At 42.3% G+C, this 21,706-nt stretch overlaps 1 protein-coding gene across 2 annotated transcripts in view; it reads right to left on the reverse strand.

Moving 5' to 3' along the window:
- Nucleotides 1-16,394: 16,394 nt before the first annotated feature.
- The window catches only part of LOC130355528 (ankyrin repeat domain-containing protein 10-like), a 52,418-nt gene continuing 47,106 nt past the window's right edge, over nt 16,395-21,706 (reverse strand). For both annotated transcript variants that reach the window (XM_056555769.1, XM_056555768.1), the window contains exon 6: nt 16,395-17,916. In XM_056555769.1, the coding sequence (XP_056411744.1) occupies nt 17,477-17,916 (440 nt within the window). In that variant the 3' untranslated portion in view covers nt 16,395-17,476. The remainder of the gene's footprint in view (nt 17,917-21,706) is intronic.

Here is a 21,706-nt window from a genome sequence, read left to right on the forward strand (position 1 = left end):
ACGTTCCCATCCGTTTTTTTTTTTTTTTGCCATGCGGTTTTCTTTAGAAAAACGGATTGAAAACAGTATGGCAAGAATGTGGTGTGAACCCAGCCATACTATGGGGAACTTAATTTAAATGCAGAACATTGTAATCCAATTTTTGGGAATTGTACACTGTGGGTTTTTATTTAGGCAAAGAGGTGAGTGTAAAGGCTGGCAAATTCATCAAATTGGTACACCAGAGATCTACGGGCCGGACAAGGATAGCTGAGCAATGTACCCAGCTATCTTCACCTAGCCCATAGAATTAAATGGAGTGAGCACTGTTTCATTTAATTTGGGAAACATGTGACACCCCGCCCCCCAATTCTCATGATTATTAAGGTGGCAGCAGTTGGACCAGACAAAGGAGATGGTCTTGAATGCTTTATTAAATTTCCATTAAAAACTTTAGAACAAGGAAAAGTGCAAAAAGGTGCAATAAAACAGTTTGCGGTTTTATTGCACCTTTTTGCACTTTTCCGTTTTTGTTTTTGTGAATCACTCCATGCCTCCCACGCACTCCTCAACTTGGGATTATCTATTAACATTGTCCGAGTCATTTTCTACAGAGGATTATAGTGTTGCTCGGGAATATTCGCGAATATAGCACTATATATTCACAATTACGAATATTCACTTTTTTTTCACAGTACACATCACAGTGATCATCCCTCTCTGCTTCCAGCTTGTGTGGTGTATAGAAGGCTCTAATACTATTGTGTGAGACTGGCGCGCGAATATTCGCATATGAGAATATTCGCGAATATTGATCCCTCCTTTCTTTTAGCTTGTGGGCCAATGAGAATGATGCAAATACAGTTGTCAGAGATTAGCAACATACCCAGCAACCAATAGGAAAGTATCCCACCCCTTCGTTATGGGTGGGTTCACACCACGTTTTTACCCATACGATAGCGCATACGGCTGGGGGGAGCTAAAACCGTGCGCTCCAGTATCCCGGCCGTATGCGCCCATATGGTAATTCATTTCAATGAGCCGACCGGAGTGAAACGTTCGCTCCGGTCGGCTCATTTTTGCCCCGTATGCGCTTTTCCAACAGGACCTAAAACCGCGGTCGACTATATAGTCTCCAAACTGTAGCCCTCCAGATGTTTCAAAACGACAATTCCCAGCGTGCCCAGGCAGTCAGTGCATGCTGAAAGTTGTAGTTTTGCAACATCTGGAGGACCACAGTTTGGAGACCACTACTTAGCGGTCTCCAAACTGTTCTTCCCCAGTTGTTGCATAACTACAACTCCTAGCATGCCTTTCGGGTGTCAGTGCATGCTGCGAGTTGTAGTTTTGCAACAGCAATAGGCAAACTGGTTGGGAAACACTGAACTAGAGTGTTTCCTAACTCAGTGATTCCAACCCATGTGCCTCCAGCTGTTGCCTAACTACAACTCCCAGAATGCACTGACAGACTGTACATGCTGGGAGTTGTAGTTTTGCAACAGCTGGAGACACACGGGTTGGAATCACTGAGCTAGAGTCTGTTTCCTAACTCAGTGGTTCCCCACCAGTTTGCCTACAGCTGTTGCAAAACTACAACTCCCAGCATGTATGCTCTGTCAGTGCATTCTTGGAGTTGTAGTTTTACAACAGCTTAAGGTTTAGGCCCCCCAATGTGGATGTACAGGGTACATTCACACGAGCTGGTTTACAGTGGGTTTCCTTCTACCAGTGTGAGCTGCGGCAAATTTTCCGCCGCAGCTCAAACTCACTGTGAAACCTCGCCTATGTGAATGTACCCTAAAAACACTACACTACAACAAAATAAAAAGTAAAACACTACATACACATCCTTACACGCCCCCCCCAATAAAAATGAAAAACATCTCATGCGGCAGTGTTTCCTAAACGGAGCCTCCAGCTGTTGCTAAACAACAACTCCTAGTATTGCCGGACAGCCATTGAGTGCGCTGGCAGGCTGGGAGTTTTGCAACAGCTGTTTGGGAAACACTGTTGTAGGGTTTTGGTGGAGACAAGCGCCATCCTTGTATCCGGGCTCGCCCCTATTGTTAATTCCTAATTTAGGCCTCAAATGCACATGGCGCTCTCTCACTTCAGAGCCCTGTTGTATTTCAAGGCAACAGTTTAGTGCCACATATGGGGTCTCTCTGTACTCAGGAAAAATTGCGTTACAAATGTTAGGGGGATTTTTCTGCTTTTATCCCTTATGAAAAGGAAAAGTTGGGGTCTACACCAGCATCTTAGTGTAAAAAAATTAAAAAAACTTTACACCAACATGCTGGTGCTGCCCCATACCTTTCACAAGGGGTAATAGGAGAAAAAAACTCCCAAAATTTGTAACCCCATTTTATCCGAGTATGGAAATACCCCATATGTGGATGTAAAGTACTCTGCTGGCACACTGCAATGCTCAGAAGAGAAGGAGCGCCATTGAGCTTTTAAAGAGAGAATTTGTTTGGAATGGAAGTCGGGGGCCTTGTGCGTTTACAAAGCTCCCCGTGGTGCCAGAACAGTGGACCCCCCCCCCCATGTGACCCCATATTGGAAACTACACCCCTCACAGAATTTAATAAGGGGTGCAGTGAGCATTTACACCCCACTGGCGTTTGACAGATCTTTGGAACAGTGGGCTGTGCAAATGAAAAATTACATTTTTCATTTTTACGGACCACTGTTCTGAAAATCTGTCAGACACTTGTGGAGCGTAAATGCTCACTGCACCCCTTACTAAATTCTGTGAGGGGTGTAGTTTCCAAAATGGGGTCACATGTGGGGGGGGGGTCCATTGTTCTGGCACCACGGGGGGGGGCTTTGTAAACACACGTGGCCTTCAATTCCAGACACATTCTCTCTCCAAAATCTCTTCTGAGCATTGTAGTTTGCCAGCAGAGCAGTTTACATCCACATATGGGGTATTTGTATACTTAAAAGAAATGGTGTTACAAATTTTGGGGGGATTTTTTCCTATTTTACCTTGTGAAAAGGAAAAATTTTGGGTAACACCAGCATTTCAGGGGAAAAAAATTTTTGTTCTCATTTTCCCATCCAACTTTAACGAAAATGTGTCAAACACCTTTGGGGTGTTAAGGAGCACTATACCCCGTGTTACATTCAGTGAGGGGTGTAGTTTCCAAAATGGGGTCACACGTGGGTATTTTTTTTTTTTTTGCGTTCATGTCAGAACCGCTGTAAAATTAGCCACCCCTGTGCAAATCACCAATTTAGGCCTCAAATGTACATAGTGCACTCTCACTCCTGAGCATTGTTGTGCGCCCATAGAGCATATTACGCCTACATATGGGGTATTTCCGTACTCAGGAGAAATTGCGTTACAAATTTTGGGGGTCTTTTTTTCCTTTTACTGCTTGTGAAAATAAAAAGTATGGGGGCAACACCAGCATATTAGTGATTTTTTTTTACATTAACAGGTTGTTGTAGCCCCCAACTTTTCCTTTTTATAAGGGGTAAGAGGAGAAAAAGCCCCCCAAAATTTGTAACGCAATTTCTCCCGAGTATGGAAATACCCCATATGTGGCCCTAAACAAAGTGAGAGAGAACCATGCGCATTTGAGGCCTAAATTAGGGATTGCATAGGGGTGGACATAGGGGTATTCTACACCAGTGATTAAAAAAACAGGGTGCCTTCAGCTGTTGCTAAACTCCCAGCATGCCTGGACAGTCAGTGGCTGACCGGAGATGCTGGGAGTTGATGCTTTGCAACAGCTGGAGGCTCCGTTTTGAAAACACTGCCATATGATATGTTTTTCTTTTTTTTTTTGGGGGGGGGGGCAGTGTAAGGGGGTGTATATGTAGTGTTGTATCCTTTATTATGTGTAGTGTAGTGTTTTTAGGGTATATTCGCACAGGTGGGTTTACGGCGAGTTTCCTGCTAGGAGTTTGCGCTGCGGCGGAAAATTTGCCACAGCTCAAACTTGAAACCGGAAACTTACTGTAAAACCGCCCATGTGAATGTACACTGTACATTCACATATGGGGGGGGGGGGGGGGTGTAAACCTCAAGCTGTAGCAAAACTACAACTCCCAGCATGCACTAACAGACCATGCATGCTGGGAGTTGTAGTTTTGCAACAGCTGGAGGCACACTGGTTCTGTTACCTAACTCAGTATTTTCCAACCAGTGTGCCTCCAGCTTTTGCAAAACTACAACTCCCAGCATGTACTGGGAGATGTAGTTATACAACAGCTGGAGGTGCGCAACTACAACTCCCAGCATACTGAGACAGCTGTTTGCTGTTTGGGCATGCTGGGATTTGCAGTTTTGCAACAGCTGGAGGGCTACAGTTTAGAGACCACTGCACAGTGGTCTCCAAACTGTGGCCCTCCAGATGTTGCAAAACTACAACTCCCAGCATGCCCAGAGAGCCGTTTGCTGTCTGGGCATGCTGGGAGTTGTAGTTTTGCAAGTTTTTCTCATGCGAGAATATATGTTTAGACTATATAGAAAATATATTCGCGAATATATGAATAATATATTTTTGTATATGTGAATAATATTTTCACATACGCGAATTTTCGCATAAGTGAAAAAAAAAGTCTTGAATATAATGAATTTAGCGAATATATGACGAATATTCGCACATATATTCGTGAAATATCGCAAATTCGAATATGGCCTATGCCGCTCATCACTACAGAGGAAGAGTGGTGCAGTTGCCCATAGTGTTGGGCTATTTTGTACCGATAAAACTAATTTTGTTATATGAGAGATTCAAAATTGTGTTAAGCATCCATATTTGTATGGATTCTCAGAAGGCCTCAGTTCTACCTCTAAAAATATGTCTTCCTTTGAGAGAATGGAATGTCTGAAGTTCATAGAAGGTGGATAAGATAAGACAATACCCATGATGTCGCAAATGAAGGTCTTTGAGAGTGAAACTCATTGTCTATCATTTTATGACTCCAATGGGGGGGTCCACTCTGTACACACTGAGTGGTCTGCTCTGTACCCCTGGATACAGCTGTGTGTAACAATGAGTTGTCTTTTAATTTTATTTGTCTATATCTTTAGCCATCTATTTTAGATACCTGAGAAGTAACCTATGGCATTGTATTACAAATAGGTTTAATGATGGTACAGGATGAGATACAGTCATGGCCGTTGACGTTGGCACCCCTGAAATTTTTCTAGAAAATGGATTGCAGTAACACGTTTTGCTATACAGTAACCCCCCCGACATGCGATGGCCCCGACATATGATAAAATCGAAATACGATGGCCTCTCAGAGGCCATCGCATGTCGATGTCAGCATCGACATACGATGCTTTTATATGTCGGGGCCATCGTATTAACTGCTATCCGACAGCGCAAAATGCTTAAAGGAGTAGTCCGGTGCGCACTTTTCTCACTTTATCCCGTCCGGGCTGCAAAATAAAAAAAAAACTAACTTTCTCTTACCTGCCAACGAGCCCCCGGTGCTCCAGTACAGGTGTTCGGTCCCCGGGCTGTATTCTTATTACTTCCTGTTAGCCCGGCATGTCACACGGAGCTTCAGCCCATCACCGGCCGCAGCGATGTCCCGCCTCGGCTGTTGATAGGCTAAAGCTCCGTGTGACGTGCCGGGCTAACAGGAAGTAAGAAGAATACAGCCCGGGGACCGAACACCTGTACCGGAGCACCTGAGGCTCGTTGGCAGGTAAAAGAAAGTTAGTTTTCTTTTATTTTGCAGTCCGGACGGGATAAAGTGAGAAAAGTGCGTGTCAGACTACTCCTTTAAGCTGCTGTCGGATAGCAGTTTAAGCATCCCGGACAGGTTCACTTACCTATCCCCGCTGCTCCGGGTCCACTTCGCGATCCTCCGGCATCTTCTGCATCTTCTCCGGGGTCCGGGCCTCGTTTTCCGGCGTCGTTATTACAACGCTGCTCACGCCACAACGTCACCAGAAAGTGAGGCCCGGACACCGGAGAAGATGCGGAAGAAGCCCGAGGATCCCGAAGAAGATGCCGGAGCAGCGGGACAGCATCGGGAGCGGTGAGGACGCGGTCCGGAGCGACGGGACAGGTGAGTATTAAATGCACTTTTTACATTGCACGAATCCCTCAACATATGATGGATTCGACAAACGATGGGTCGTTTGGAATGAATTACCATCGTATCTTGAGGGACCACTGTACACATGTTCATTTCCTTTGTGTGTATTTGAACTAAACCAAAAAAGAGGAGGAAAAAAAGCAAATTGGACATAATGTTACTCCAAACTTAAAAAAATGGGCTGGACAAAATTATTGCCAGCCTTTCAAAATTGTGGAAAAATAAGATTGTTTCAAGAAGCATGTGATGCTCCTTTAACCCCTTAAGGACACAGGGTTTTTCCGTTTTTTGCATTTTCGTTTTTTCCTCCTTACCTTTAAAAAAAAAAATAAAATCATAACTGTCAATTTTGCACCTAAAAATCCATATGATGGCTTATTTTTTGTGCTACCAATTCTACTTTGTAATGATGTCAGTAATTTTACCCAAAAATTTACGGCGAAACAGAAAAAAACATAATTGTGAGACAAAATAGAAAAAAAATAAAGCTGTTTTGTAAATTCTGGGGGCTTCCGTTTCTACGCAGTAAATTTTTCGGTAAAAATGACAACTTCTCTTTATTCTGTAGGGCCTTACGATTAAAATGATACCCTACTTATATAGGCTTGGTTTTGTCGTACTTATGGAAAAAAATCATAACTACATGCAGGAAAATGTATACGATTAAAAATGTCATCTTTTGACCCCTATAACTATTTTTCCGCATGTGATGCAATATGAGGGCTCACGTTTTTAGCAGTACCATTTTTGTATTGATAGGACTTATTGATCTCTTTATTCATTTTTTCATTATATAAAAAGTGACCAAAAATACACCATTTTGGAATTTTTTTGCGCATACGCCATTGACCGTGCGGTTTCATTAATTATATATTTTTATAATTCGAACATTTCCGCACGTGGCGATACCACATGTTTATTTTTATTGACACAGTTTTTTTTTTTAACCACTTAAGGACCTAGGGCGTATGGATACGCCTTGACGTCCTGGTACTTAAGGACCCAGTGCGTATCCATACGCCCGTGGGAATTTCGGTCCCCGCCGTGCGCCGGGCGGGGGTGACTGCTGATATCAATCAACAGGCTCCCTGCGCAAATACCCAGGGGGGTCATCAAATTTTTCATTTGCACAGCCCACTGTTCCAAAGATCTGTGGGGTGTAAATACTCACTGCACCCCTTATTAAATTTTGTGAGGGGTGTAGTTTCCAAAATGGGGTCACATGTGGGGGGGGGTCCACTGTTCTGGCACCATGGGGGGCTTTGTAAACGCACATGGCCCCTGACTACCATGCCAAACGAATTCTCTTTCCAAAAGCTCAATGGCGCTCCTCCTCTTCTGAGCATTGTAGTTCGCCAGCATAGCATTTTCCATACTCGAAGAAATGGGGTTACAAATTTTGGGGGTCATTTTCTCCTATTACCCCTTGTAAAAATGTAAAATTTAGGGGAAAAACTGCATTTTAGTAAAAAATTTTTTATTTTTTTCATTCACACATCCAACTTTAACGAAAAGTCGTCAAACACCTGTGGGGTGTTAAGGCTCAGCGGACCCCTTGTTACGTTCCTTGAGGAACACTTTCAATTTTGCACCTAAAAATCCATATGATGGCTTATTTTTTGCGCCACCAATTCTACTTTGTAATGACATCAGTCATTTTACCAAAAAATCTACGGTGAAACGGAAAAAAATCATTGTGAGACAATTGAAAAAAAACAAAAAAAATAACACCATTTTGTAACTTTTGGGGGCCTCTGTTTCTACGCCGTACATTTTTCGGTAAAAATGACACACTCTTTATTGTAGGTCCATACGATTAAAACGATACCCTACTTTTGTATAGGTTTGATTTTGCCGTACTTCTGAAAAAAATCATAACTACATGCAGGAAAATGTATATGATTAAAATTGTCATCTTCTGACCCCCTATAACTTTATTTTTCCACATATGGGGCAGTATGAGGGCTCATTTTTTGCGTGATCTGAAGTTTTTAGCGGTACCATTTTTGTATTGATGGGACTTGATCACTTTTTATTCATTTTTTCATGATATAAATGTGACCAAAAATACACTATTTTGGACTTTGGAATTTTTTTTGTGTGTACGCCATTGACTGTGCGGTTTAATTAATGATATATTTTTATAATTCGGACATTTACACACGCGGTGATACCACATGTTTATTTTTATTTACAGTTTTTTTTTTAAATGTGAAAAGGGGGGAGATTCAAACTTTTATTAGGGGAGGGGTTAAATGATCTTTGTTTTTTTTTTCACTTATTTTTTTGCAATGTTATAGCTCCCATAGGGGGCTATAACACTGCACACACTGCACATCTTTTACATTGATCCCTAGTTTCTCATAGGAAACCAGTGATCAATGATTTTGCCGCTTGACTGCTCATGCCTGGATCTCAGTCATTCGGCGATCAGACACCAGGAGGCAAGGTAGGAGACCTCCTCGTGTCCCACAGCTGTTCGGGATGCGGCGATTTCACAGCGGACATCCCGAACAGCCCCGAGCTAGCCGGCAGCGATTTACTTTCACTTTAGACGCGGCATTCAACTTTGAACACCGCGTCTAAAGGGTTAATAGCACACGGTACCGCGATCATTGAGGCACGCTATTAGCCACGGGCCCGACCCGCTATGACGCGGGGCCACGCGTTATTGAAAGGGAAAGGACTCAGGACGTACCGGTACATCCTTGGTCCTTAAAGGACATCTGCAGTGCTGGGCAAAAAAACTTTTTTTTACCTCATTTAATAGGTCTTTGAAAGACCTTTCCAACGATGTCTCCCCCATCAAAATTGGCCCAGTCTTTCTCCCGTTATCAGCACACGAATTACGGAGGAGAAGTGAAAATAAAACTACATCTCCCATCATGCCTTGTGCTTACTTCCTGTAAGCTGCTGCCCTCCCCCTGTTCTATCCCCCCCCCCGAGCAAATTATTATATTGTAACGCCCACATCTCCCTTCCCTATGCATACACCCTCCTTCTGCTCATCTCCCCCTCCCCATGCTGGCTCCTGTCCAGTGATGAAGCAGCTGCCTCCGTGCTCACTGTAGTGTGGGCACTGGAGGGTGGATAGTGAAAGTAAAAATGGTAAAAAAAAAAAAACATAATTGTTTGTCTATAAAACTGTCCTGATATTGGTCCCTCCATCTTTTTCACAACTACAACTCCAAGCATGCCCAGTTATTTTATATGCTGTTCGGGCATGCTGGGAATTCCAGTGGTGCCTCCAGCTGTTGCAAGACTACAAATCCCAGCATGCCCTGTCAGCTTTCTGCTGTATGTGCATGCTTGGAGTTGCAGAGGTGACTCCAGCTGTTGTAAGACTATACATCCAAGCATGCCGTGTCAGCTTTCTGCTGTTTGAGTGTATAAAGGAGTTGTAGTTCACCAACACCTCTACTGTATCAGGAGACTCCTGGGAGTTGTAGTTCACCAACACCTCTACTGTATCAGGAGACTCCTGGGAGTTGTAGTTCACCAACACCTCTATTGTATCTCTGTAGTCTCCTGGGAGTTGTAGTTCACCAACACCTCTATTGTACCTCTGTAGTCTCCTGGGTGTTGTAGTTCACCAACACCTCTATTGTATCAGGAGTCTCCTGGGAGTTGTAGTTCACCAACACCTCTATTGTATCTCTGTAGTCTCCTGGGTGTTGTAGTTCACCAACACCTATATTGTATCTCTGTAGTCTCCTGGGGGTTGTAGTTCATCAACACCTATATTGTATCTCTGTAGTCTCCTGGGAGTTGTAGTTCACCAACACCTATATTGTATCTCTGTAGTCTCCTGGGAGTTGTAGTTCACCAACACCTCTATTGTATCTCTGTAGTCTCCTGGGGGTTGTAGTTCACCAACACCTATATTGTATCTCAGTAGTCTCCTGGGGGTTGTAGTTCACCAACACCTATATTGTATCTCTGTTGTCTCCTGGGAGTTGTAGTTCACCAACACCTATATTGTATCTCTGTAGTCTCCTGGCTGGGAGTTGTAGTTCACCAACACCTGTATTGTATCTCTGTAGTCTCCTGGGAGTTGTATGTCACCAACACCTCTATTGTATCTCTGTAGTTTCCTGGGGGTTGTAGTTCACCAACACCTCTATTGTATCTCTGTAATCTCCTGGGAGTTGTAGTTCATACACCAGTGTTTCCCAACCAGGGTGCCTCCAGATTTTGCAAAACTACTACTCCCAGCATTCCCTGGTTGGGAAACACTGGCATACACACACACATAACAGGGACTACAACTCCCAGCATGTGTCATCTCCAGTATGATATTTATTCCCTGTAGTCTATACACCACCAGCCCGTGCAGTGTAATATGTCTCCTTCACACACACGTCCTCCCCTCCCCCCTCCCTGCTCTGTGGTTTGCTCTGTGTTTCCCCCATGAAAACTTGAAACCTCCCTGTGATAAGTGAGGTCCTATGTAGACAGAGCAGGGGAGGGGGGAGGAGCTGTGGACATCCTCATTCTCCCCCTGCTTGAATCTTATAGATAGGGGCGTTTCTGAGGCTGAGCCTATGGCTGCCTCAGAAAGCACCCGCTCATGCATATGCATAAGCAGGGAGTACCTGACAGAGGCTAGGGGGAGCACAAACACTGCTGGGAGGAAGAGATCTCCGTCCCCAAGATGGCAGCTGCAATGTAATGAATAGGGGACGGACGCAGGACTACTGGGCTATGCTGGCAACTCTAATATCTCAGAAACGGCTGCATATAGGTAAATAGAACTAATTGACTGAATTGTATAACTTTTGTTTGGGGAACATTTGGGCAGGGATTTTTGACCACTACAGTTGTCCTTTAAGAGGTTAAAGGGGTACTCCGCTGCCCTGCTTCCGCGCTTTCCGCTCGCCAGTGTCAGGAAGTTTATTGTTCCGAACGGCTGTGTGCGGGCTTCCGTGTTCAGGGCCGCCGCTTGTGACGTCACGCCCGCCCCCTCAACGAAAGTCTATGGGAAAGGGACGTGACGGCTGTCGCACCCCCTTCCCATAGACTTTCGTTGAGGGGGCAGGCGTGACGTCACGAGGGGGAGGGCGTGAGGTCACAAGGGGTGGCCCTGAACACTGAAGTCCGCACACAGCCGTTCAGAACAATAAACTTCCGGACACTGACGAGTGGAGCTCCGGAAGCAGATGAAGGACCGGGCCTTGACTGAGAAGGTCCTTGGTTTCCGGAAGAACCCAAGGATCTGCAAGAGACATAGTCCTTAGACAGGAGAACCACGCTCTTCGTGGCCAGAATGGGGCGCTTAGAATGACTGACGCCCTATCTTCCTTGATTTTCCTTATGACTCTGGGGATTAGGGCCAGGGGAGAAAAGGCGTAGGCCAAGTCCCAAACCCAAGTCCACCGCTAAGGGACTGTCCGCTGGATTTAGGGAAAGAAAGTCTCTGACCTGCTTGCTGAGTCTGGTGGCAAAAAGATCCACTTGAGGGGTTCCCCAAAGAACTTAGATCTTGCGGAATATCTTTGGATTCAACTGCCATTCTCCTTGCAAAATTGAATGACTGCTTAAAAAGTCTGCCCTGAAATCTAGGTCCCCTTTGATATGTACTGCAGAGATTGTCTTTAGATGGGATTCTGCAAAGGACAGGACCTGAAAAGATAAATTCATAAGGTTTGGACTTTGCGTAGTTCCCTGTCTGTCTATTTATGACAGACACTGTGGTGGTATTATCTGAGAAGATCTTTGTACCTCTAATGATCTTGTCAGGGATGGCTTGAGGTGAGGCTTTCAAGTGTGATTGACTGTGCTGCTATATACTGCTAAGTGTCGACATCATCCCTATCAATCTCATTGGCAGATTCAAGAGCTCTAGATACTGCTAAAAGCTCCCTAAAATTTAGAGGATTTTGCCACCACCTCATCCTCCCAAAGGCCTTGAAAGTTTAGGCTATTTATATGAGCCCCCCCATCCCCAAGAACTGGCATCAGTAGTGAGGACAACAGGATCTTGACAAACCCAATCTACCCCTTTAGAAAGGTTATGACACTAACCACCATTCTAGAGAGGTAAGTGCCTGAGGGGTTAACACAATGCGTCTATCCAGATCCCGCTGGGAACCATCCCAAGACCCAAGGAGTTCTAATTGTAGGGCCCGAGCATGCAAATAAGCCCAGGGGACTGCTGGAATGGCTGATGTGAATAAACCTAAACCTGACATACCCTTCCTTATTGATATACAGGGTGAACTAAGGACCTCTTTAACTGAAGACATAATCTTCTCTATTTTAGCTAGAGGGAGAAAGGATTTTTGTATAGAAGAGTCAAGTAAAATGCCCCAAAAAACTTTTTGGTTAGAGGGAATAAAGGAGGACTTCTCCAAATTTATTAGCCATCCCAACTTATGAAGAATATCAACAGTACGAGACAAAAACATTTTTACCTTGACTTCTGACGCAGCTACCAGCAGAAAGTCACCTAGGTAGGGAGAAAAAAATTCCATCCCCCTCTCCAATATGGGCTGCCATCTCAGAAATTACCTTTGTAAAAACCCTAGGGGCAACGGCTATACCAAAGGGAAAGGCACAAAACTGTAAATGAAGGAGTTCAGAATTAATAAAAACTGCAATTCTCAAATATTTTTGGAAACCTGAGTAGATAGGAATCTTTTAAATCTAAAGACGACATAAAACAATCCTGAAAGGACAACTGTTGTGCAAGACTTTTATATATTGCTGTGCCCGGGCTGCAAAAACAAATATTCACATACCTTCCTACGTGCCCCCATCGGTCCGGTCCCGGCCTCACGGTCCAGCGTTGCGAACCTCATTCAACTTCCTGGGGATGGAGATGTCACAGAGCCGTCAGCTTATCACTGGCCGCAATGATGTCCCGCCCCAGCCGGTGATAGGCTGAGCGCACTGTCATGTAAGAATCCGGCCAGAGCTCCTTACATGATAGTGCGCTCAGCCTATCACCGGCCGGGGAGGGACATCGCTGCGGCCAGTGCTACGCCGACGGCTCAGTCCCCAGGAAGTTGAATGAGGTTCGCACTGCTGGACCGTGAGGTGGGTACCGGACCGACTGTGGCATGTAGGAAGGTATGTTAAAGTTTATTTTTGCAGCCCGGGCACAGCAATATATAAAAGTCTTGCACTACAGTTGTCCTTTAAAACAAAAGGTTAACTGTGGATTTTATTGTCTCCATCTTAAAATGATTATAAATCAAATAAGGTTTCAAATTAATAATCACCCTGAATTTGGTTTCCCCACAAGAAGAGTGGAATAAAACCCCAGGCCCTGCTCTTGTGGGGGGACAGGAACCAAAACACCTTTTTCAATAACGGATAAAACTTCTCCCTGTAATGATGAAGGACCTGAAGGTCCTGAGAGGGTTTAGTAACCAAGAACAGAGTAGGTGGCAACCTAATAAAAATCCAAACTGAGACAGTCACGAATAGTCTGGATTAACCAAGAACTATTGGAAATCTTTTCTCACTCTGGAAAAAACATTTTAAGTCTGCCACCTACTTGGAGATCCCATCATTGGGAGTCAGGCTTTTTTGGTGGAAGTACTAAGTGTATTGAACATAAAACCACTCCCTTTACGGGAAAACTTCCACTTATTAGAAGAATCTTATTTTTAATTTCCACCTCTTTTCCCCTTAAAACGAAAAAGTCTATTTTGTCGAGGTGGCTGGGAGGATGGGAACCCGTTTTTCCTATCACCCACCTTATCTAGTACATCAGAGAGGACTATCTGAGGATGAATCCGCCAGAAAGGCAGAGGCTTTTTTAATTGATGCCATTAAAGAGTCTGCTCTTTGGCCAATCCACATCACCAAGGACCTTGCCACAGTGGTACCAGCTACCGAGGGTTTAGGGCAGCCCCTGCAGTCTCCCAAGCCTTTTTAAGAAAAATGTCTGCTTTCCTGTCCATAGGGTCTTTTAAAGGTACCCAGGTCTTCAAAAGGCAAGGACTCTTACCTAGAGAGAGATGTTGGCTATTGCGACATCAATTTTAGGAGGGTGATCCCAATGTTTGGTGTCAGCCTCCGAAAAAGGATATTTCCTTTTAATAGCTCTAGGAATAAAAGTCTTATCTGGGGACTCCCACTCTTAATCAGTTGAGAGATTGATCTATGAACTGGAAAAACCCTCGGTTTTATTTCTCTTCGAGGCCTTCGAACATAATGTCCTGAATAGACTTTTGTTCTTTAGCATCCTCAAGCCCCAAGGTGGATCTCGAAGCTTTAACCTGTTGCTCAGAATCCTCCATCAGAAAAAGAGGCTTCCCAGATAAGTCATGCTCCGATGAACGGGAGTCATCCCCTGTAGGGAATATATAACTATGACTACCTCATAGTAAAGTAACTAACAACCCACTATCAGATAAAATTAAATACCTGAAACAGAATGGATAGAAATCAAACCTTCTTCCTCCTCAACCTTAATAGGGACAGAAGGGACCATTTTTCGGCTGCAGAGGGGAAACAATTGGTAGAAACCCTTTCAGGGTGGACTCTATCTGGCTCCTAACCATGTTTTGCATTTGCATAATCAAAGTTAGAGATTCTTAAAAAAATAAAAATAAAATTTGCGTAACAATTTTTTTATGCTAACGTAACTTTGCACATAAGGCATGCCCTATGAATATCCAGAAACAGAATGACAATAAGAAAGCTATACTATAAAGAGCCATGACACCCACCCCTGCCAGAAACAGTACCTTGGTAGAAGATCTGGAATCCTCATCTTCTCCCTCCCTCCCTCCTGGAGGCCAACCGCATACACTTCCTTGCAACTTTAGACAGGTGTCCTCTGTGCAGTGGAGGTAGGGCGGCAGAAAAGACTTCCTTTTTAAACCACCCGGACTTAGGCGTCTGATGTCACGTCCGCCTGTCACGTGCGCTCCTCCCCAGCAGTCATGCATACAGGCACCTTCAGATGCCGCTGTCGACTGGAATCAGCTGGGGGCTGGCCGGTTAGGATGCGGGCTCGAGTTGGGAGCCTGCGTCATACCCAGTTAACGGCCACTGGACGAGCATAGACTTCCATGGTCCTTATCGGGTTAAGCAAAAACCCTGTCCCTGGCAAATGGGGGGGGGGGGGGGGGGGAGTAAGGGTTAAATCACCTATCCTATGTTTGTTGTTGACATAAGTAACACTTGTGCCACGTTTCATGTTAACACCTTTAGCCGTTTGGATGTGATGCTGGAACATACTCATTGAGATATATATATTTATATATATATATATATATATATATATATTAAATTTGAGTAGCCGTATTAGTCCAATGATGCAACATTTTTTGATTTGCATCTGCAGTATCTTGTAATACCTTTTTTTATTAAACAGAATTTTGTAGAGACAAGCTTTCGGGATTCCTCCCTTTATCAAGTCTAAAGCAAATCTAAGCTCACAAAGTCGAAAAACAGGGGACTCAATGTAGATTTGAGCTTATCTCATTAATAAAATTTCTTAGAACCTGTACTGTCTTCTCTTTTGCATCTCACTTTGTCCTGCTTAATTACATTCTCTCCCCTGCTCCTCCCTTTTTCTTATCTATGTAGTCTTTGTTCCCATAACAGGACAATTTATGGCCCATCTTAGTGTGATTTCTCCACATCTATTGTCTTAACCCCTGCATATTTGTGAGATGTAACCTGTGTCTTCTGCTTGTGAGCTTAGATTTGCTTTAGACTTGATAAAGGGAGTAATCCCAAAAGCTTGTCTCTACAAAATTCTGTTAGTCCAATAAAAAAGGTATTACAAGATACTGCAACATTTTTATAGATATAGAGATATAGATATCTCGATATATATTTTATATGTTCCTCTCCCAAGATTATGGATCACCCATCTACAATAATATTTTATTAAAGGGATTCTACAGGTTAGAAAAAAAAATTATGCAGTAGCTTAACTATTTTTTATTTAACACAAATCTTAGGGCACATGCTTTCCCTTTGCAATGTTCAGCTGTATATAAATGGAAAACAAAAATGAGAAAATCAGTTTTTACTTAGAGAAAATGTCTATGCCACTGACTCAGAGAGGATAAGATGTGTTTTGTTAAGAGAACCATTGAAAATAGGATAAGAAAATCGATTGTCAAAGTCTTAACCAATGCAACACATGGCTAGATATTTATTTCCATTAAGAAATAATCAGACATAAATCACTCATATTAAAAGAAAAAAAAGCTTTCCAAGCATAAGCAATATATACAATTCAGTACACTGTAACCATCCAATCCAAGCATTGAGTAAGTGGCAGAATTAGGAGTAATAAAGCACTTGCAACAAATGTTGATACACTGAGGGTTTACACAAATGCAAAATGTAAAAAGGACTTCATGCTTGTTTAAAAAAAAAAAAAAAACACACAGAAGCAATGACAAAGATCTAGATACAATGTAACTTTTTTCATGCTTAATGCTTTACATAGTACAATGATCAATACTAAACTGAAACAGTACATAGACCCAAATAAAATGCTGACTGCTCTTGCTGGAATTTGTGCACACTTATTTAGTCTATACATCTTTCAGCCACGCTCAGGTTTATTTTCACAAAGTACAAATCATATTCCCTTGTTTAACTATTTACAGTACAAAAGGCCTTTAGAAGAAACATCTACTACAAAACATAAGAAAAGCCCTCTTTACAATAAAAAAATCCTATGAAATGAAATGTGTCAAATTTACTTTCCGAAGAAAGTATCTAAACATTGAAAAATGGGAAAAGCTTCTTAAAAGTTTGAGAAGCAAGGTTTCCTATAATATAAAAAAATTATTTAAATTCAACTTGAATTGTTTTATCTTTTCCTGTTCAAAGAAAGATTCAAAATAGGTATGCCATTACCATTTTTAATTAAAACAGGTAATAAAAAAAAAACATCACCACCACAATATGGAATGAGTTATATGCACCCAAAGGTAAGGGCAAATGAAGCAAATGCAAGTTTTCCCATATTATAAAGCCAATTAAAAAAAATGTAACCTCAAAGTCTTAACCAATGTAACAAGTTGCTAGATATAGTATTTCCTTTACCATTTTCTTGTTAAAAAAAAAATAAATAATAACTCATTTGACACAAAGTGAACAAAAACATTGCTTTCATAGCCAAAAGGTGACACAGCATTACTTATGTCCTTGCCATGTACACCAACATCTAGATGCCCATCCTATCATGCAGTCTCCATAGTTTGCCTCACATTATTGGAAACAGCTTTGACCTACACATATGTCCTGTCTCTGAACGTTTGTTTTCACAAGTAACTTCTGTGTGCAATTGTATTGATTGACTTCAAAAAGGGAACTAAAACTCTACTACAGATAGGCAATGATGCCTAATTTTAAATTTAGTTTTAGAAATAAAAATAGAAATAAAAAAATGATAGGTATATAAATGGGCAATAAAGATGCCATGTTTTAGGAACAGTTTACAACCTCAGAATCCCTGATACTGATGAAGTGTACTTATGAATGTATTTTTATACCTACTTTCAACATTAACTGAATCAGAATGTTCAGTAAGACTACTGTACTCAAGTAAGCTTTCAGCAGAGTCTCCAAATCCATGGTAGTAGCCATACTGTAAGACATCAGTAACCCCATCACCCAAAGAAGGCCTAGGGGCTACCCAACTACTGGGACTCCCATTGACATGCAAAGAGCCACAGGCTTGAGAATTCATAGCATCAACGTTATTTTCAGCAAAAGTCCCGTTTTCATCAGGGCTCTCTTTCTTGCCATTTGTGACTGTAACATTGTTAAATCCTTGGGACAATAGAAGGCACTTCATAGGACTTGTTTCCATGTCTCCAAGTGGTGTATTAAATCCATGACTTGCTTGTCCATTTGTTAACGTAGTGTAGCTACCATTCACATCTGTATCAAGAAACAAATCTGTCACAAGCCTTGAACACTCACTAAATATTTCCATTTAAAGTATATATTGAGGCTGGTTATGTTAAGTGTATGAGTATATTTGTACATATGGAACCAGGGGAACATATCATGCAGTGTTTCATATATTATACACCTCTAAGTGGCTCATATAGGTAAACTGTTAAGTTACAAAAAGGTATAATGCTGTCATGTGTGCACATTAAAAACTCATGCTCCTAACTAAAAACATGGCCCCAGAAGTGTCATGTACTGCTCGATTTAAATATTCATAAGCGCTAGAATCGTGAGCGCTCACGTCACCGGCGCTTATGAATATTAAAATCTAGCCGGCGAGCCCATCTCAAAGCACAAGTCAACGCTGGAAGAGGGGGACCTTCGGGGGATCGGACTGCAGGTAGGTATAGCAGTCCGAGACCCCGCATCTGTCGTCTATTCACCCGCACTATAACCCGGTGTATTGGGTTATAGTGCGGGTGAATGGGTGACCATTTTCTTTTAACATGCTTACTAATATGAGAAATAGTAATTGAGCATTAGAGGGGATTTATGGCCAACACGTTGTTGATTGGCCTGTTATGTGTCAGATAAGAATCCCATATATAAAAGGAGTTTGTGAGGAGCTATAATTGGTAGTGCAAGGTATAAGTTTCTAGTTTTTTTTATTTTTTTATGTAGACCATATATACACTATAAACTCTAGTACTAAACAAGTTCCAAACAAGTCACCTGCTGATGATCTTTACTAGAGATGAGCGAACTTACAGTAAATTCGATTCGTCACGAACTTCTCGACTCGGGAGTTGATGACTTATCCTGCATAAATTAGTTCAGCTTTCAGGTGCTCCGGTTGGCTGGAAAAGGTGGATACAGTCCTAGGAAAGAGTCTCCTAGGACTGTATCCACCTTTTCCAGCCCACGGGAGCACTTGAAAGCTGAACCAATTTATGCAGGATAAGTCATCAACTGCAAAGCTGAGAAGTTCGTGACGAATCGAATTTACTGTAAGTTCGCTCATCTCTAATCTTTACAATAGCCTTGAATCGTCGCACATAGGGAGATTTATCAAAACCTGTGCAGAGGAAAATTTGAGCAGTTGCCTTTAGTAACCAATCAGAACGCTGATTTAATTTTAAGACTTATAAAAAAATAAAAAGCGATCTGATTGGTTGCTATGGGCAATTTGTCAGCTTTTCCTCTGCACAGCTTTTGATAAATCTCCCCCATACAATTTGGTTTAAAAAGAAAGCCAGTATGTGTAGATCAGATAATGTATAGCAGAACTAAGGCTACTTTCACACTGCCGTTGTGCTCCATCAATAAATGGCCTTTAGGCTCTATTTTTTTTTTCTTCCCTTTCTCAGCAGTTATTGGGACTGGGCACATCAGGTCCCGATGGATACAATTTACTATAATGTGGTCTGTTGGGTGCCATTACTTTGTAGCGGGAGAAAAAGACGGCGCAAGCAGTTTTTTTTTTTCCTTCTTCCGCTATTCTCCCCGGCTCCCCCGACAGCCGTCACACGACAGTGTGAGATAAGCCTAAGATAGGCTAAGATAAGCCTATTATTATTATTTTTTTTTTTTAAACAGGTAAAGTTATCTTGTTGCACAACGGGAACTGTTCAGAAAAAAAATTCAGCTTTGCTACAACATACATTACAATAAGTAAAATGGGTTTAAACAACCTTTTAGAATGGATGGCCTACCCTACAGATAGGCCATCGATAACTGGTTAGAGTTGAACAAAAACAAGCTGTACTCACATAGTCCCACTTTGTGGTCCCTGTTTTGCACAAGTAAATGGCTACTCATTCAAATCACTGGTCGCAGTAGGGGCCCTCCTTAGCCAGTAATTGGCTGAGAAGCCACTTCCTTGTGTCATGACGGAAACTAGGAATTTGTGAGCACAGGAAAATTCAGTGTCAGAATAGGACTTTGATTACTAAGAGAAAAACCAGAAAACCCTTTCTAAAAAGTAATCCGTCTTGGATAGATCATAAAAATGATATCCTAACATGGAGGGAGTATCAAACTATTAAGATTGAGCAAATGGTTCTACAGCGAAAGTCATTATACTGCACCATATATGTAATGCAGAGAGACTGAGAATCTTGGCAATGGCTCTTAACTCTGGTTGATGGATAGTGATTAAAAGACTGTCATATTGGATCAACATACTGCTCTCTGCATGTTCAGCTTGTCTGAAACGCCACTCGCCTGTTCTTGGCTCCTCTTACTGCCAGTCAATTGTTTACCGGTATTTGTGTAATCCTTAGTTGGGTGGGAGACAGAGCTGCTGGTGGGAGCATTAATAGCGATGAGACGCACACAACTTCAGACAACAGTGGATTATTTGGGCAGTAACAGTGCCGGAGGGCCACAGGCTTTGCAGAGAAGGTGGATGTTAAAGGGGTTATCCAGGAAAAACTTTTTTTTATACATCAACTGGCTCCAGAAAGCTAAACAGATTTGTAAATTACTTCTATTAAAAAAATATTAATCCTTTCAGTACTTATGAGCTACTGAAGTTGAGTTATTTTCTATCTAAGTGCTCTCTGATGACACCTGTCTCAGGAACCGCCCAGTTTAGAAGCAAATCCCCATAGCAAACCTTTTCTACTCTGTGCAGTTCCCGAGACAAGCAGAGATGTCAGCAGAGAGCACCGTTGCCAGACAAAAAACAACAACTCAACTTCAGCAGCTGATAATTATTGAAAGGATTAAGATTTTTTAATAGAAGTAATTTACAAATCCGTTTAACTTTCTGGAGCCAGTTGATATATAAAAAAAAAAAGTTTTCCTGGAATACCCCTTTAACCCCTTAAGGACCCAGGACGTATGGGTACGTCCTGGGTCCCGGTCCTGCGATATAATGCGGGGTCACACTGTGACCCCGCATCATATCGCGGCGCGCCCGGCGTCATAGTGAAACCGGGACCTGCCTCTAATAGCGCGTGGCACTGATCGCTGTGCCGCGCGCTATTAACCCTTTAGCCGCGTGCTCAAAGCTGAGCCACGCGGCTAAAAACGAAAGTGAAAGTTGCCGGTTAGTTCAGGGAGCTGTTCGGGATCGCCGCGGTATAATCGCGGCATCCCGAACAGCTGTAGCACAGGAGGAAGGTCTCTTACCTTCCTTCCTGCAGTCCAATCGCCGATTGAATGCTTCAAGCCTGAGATCCAGGCTTGAGCATTCAATCGCCGAAAACACTGATTGATCCATTCCTATGGATCAATCAGTGTAAAAAATCAGTTAATGCCATGTTATAGCCCCCTATAGGAGCTATAATATTGCATAAAAAAAAAAGTGTAAAAAAAATCATTAACCCTTTCAATTATCCCTTCCCCTAATAAAAGTTTGAATCACCCGGCATTTTCAAGAATAAAAAAAACAGTGTAAATAAAAATAAACATATGTGGTATCGCCGTGTGCGGAAATGTCCGAATTATAAAAATATACCACTTTTAAAACCGCACGTTCAATGGCGTATGCGCAAAAAAATTCCAAAGTTCAAAATAGTGCATTTTTGATCACTTTTTATACCACAAAAAAAGTGAATAAAAAGTGATCAAAAAAAAGTCTGATCAGAACAAAAATGGTACCGCTAAAAACTTCAGATCATGGCGCAAAAAATTAGCACTCATAGCGCCCTGAACAGAGAAAAATAAAAAAGTTATAGGGGTCAGAAGATGACCATTTTAAACGTATAAATTTTCCTGCATGTATTCATGATTTTTTTCTGAAGTGATACAAAATCAAACCTATATAAGT

This window comes from Hyla sarda, chromosome 2, assembly GCF_029499605.1.
Source record: "Hyla sarda isolate aHylSar1 chromosome 2, aHylSar1.hap1, whole genome shotgun sequence".
NCBI lineage: Eukaryota > Metazoa > Chordata > Amphibia > Anura > Hylidae > Hyla > Hyla sarda.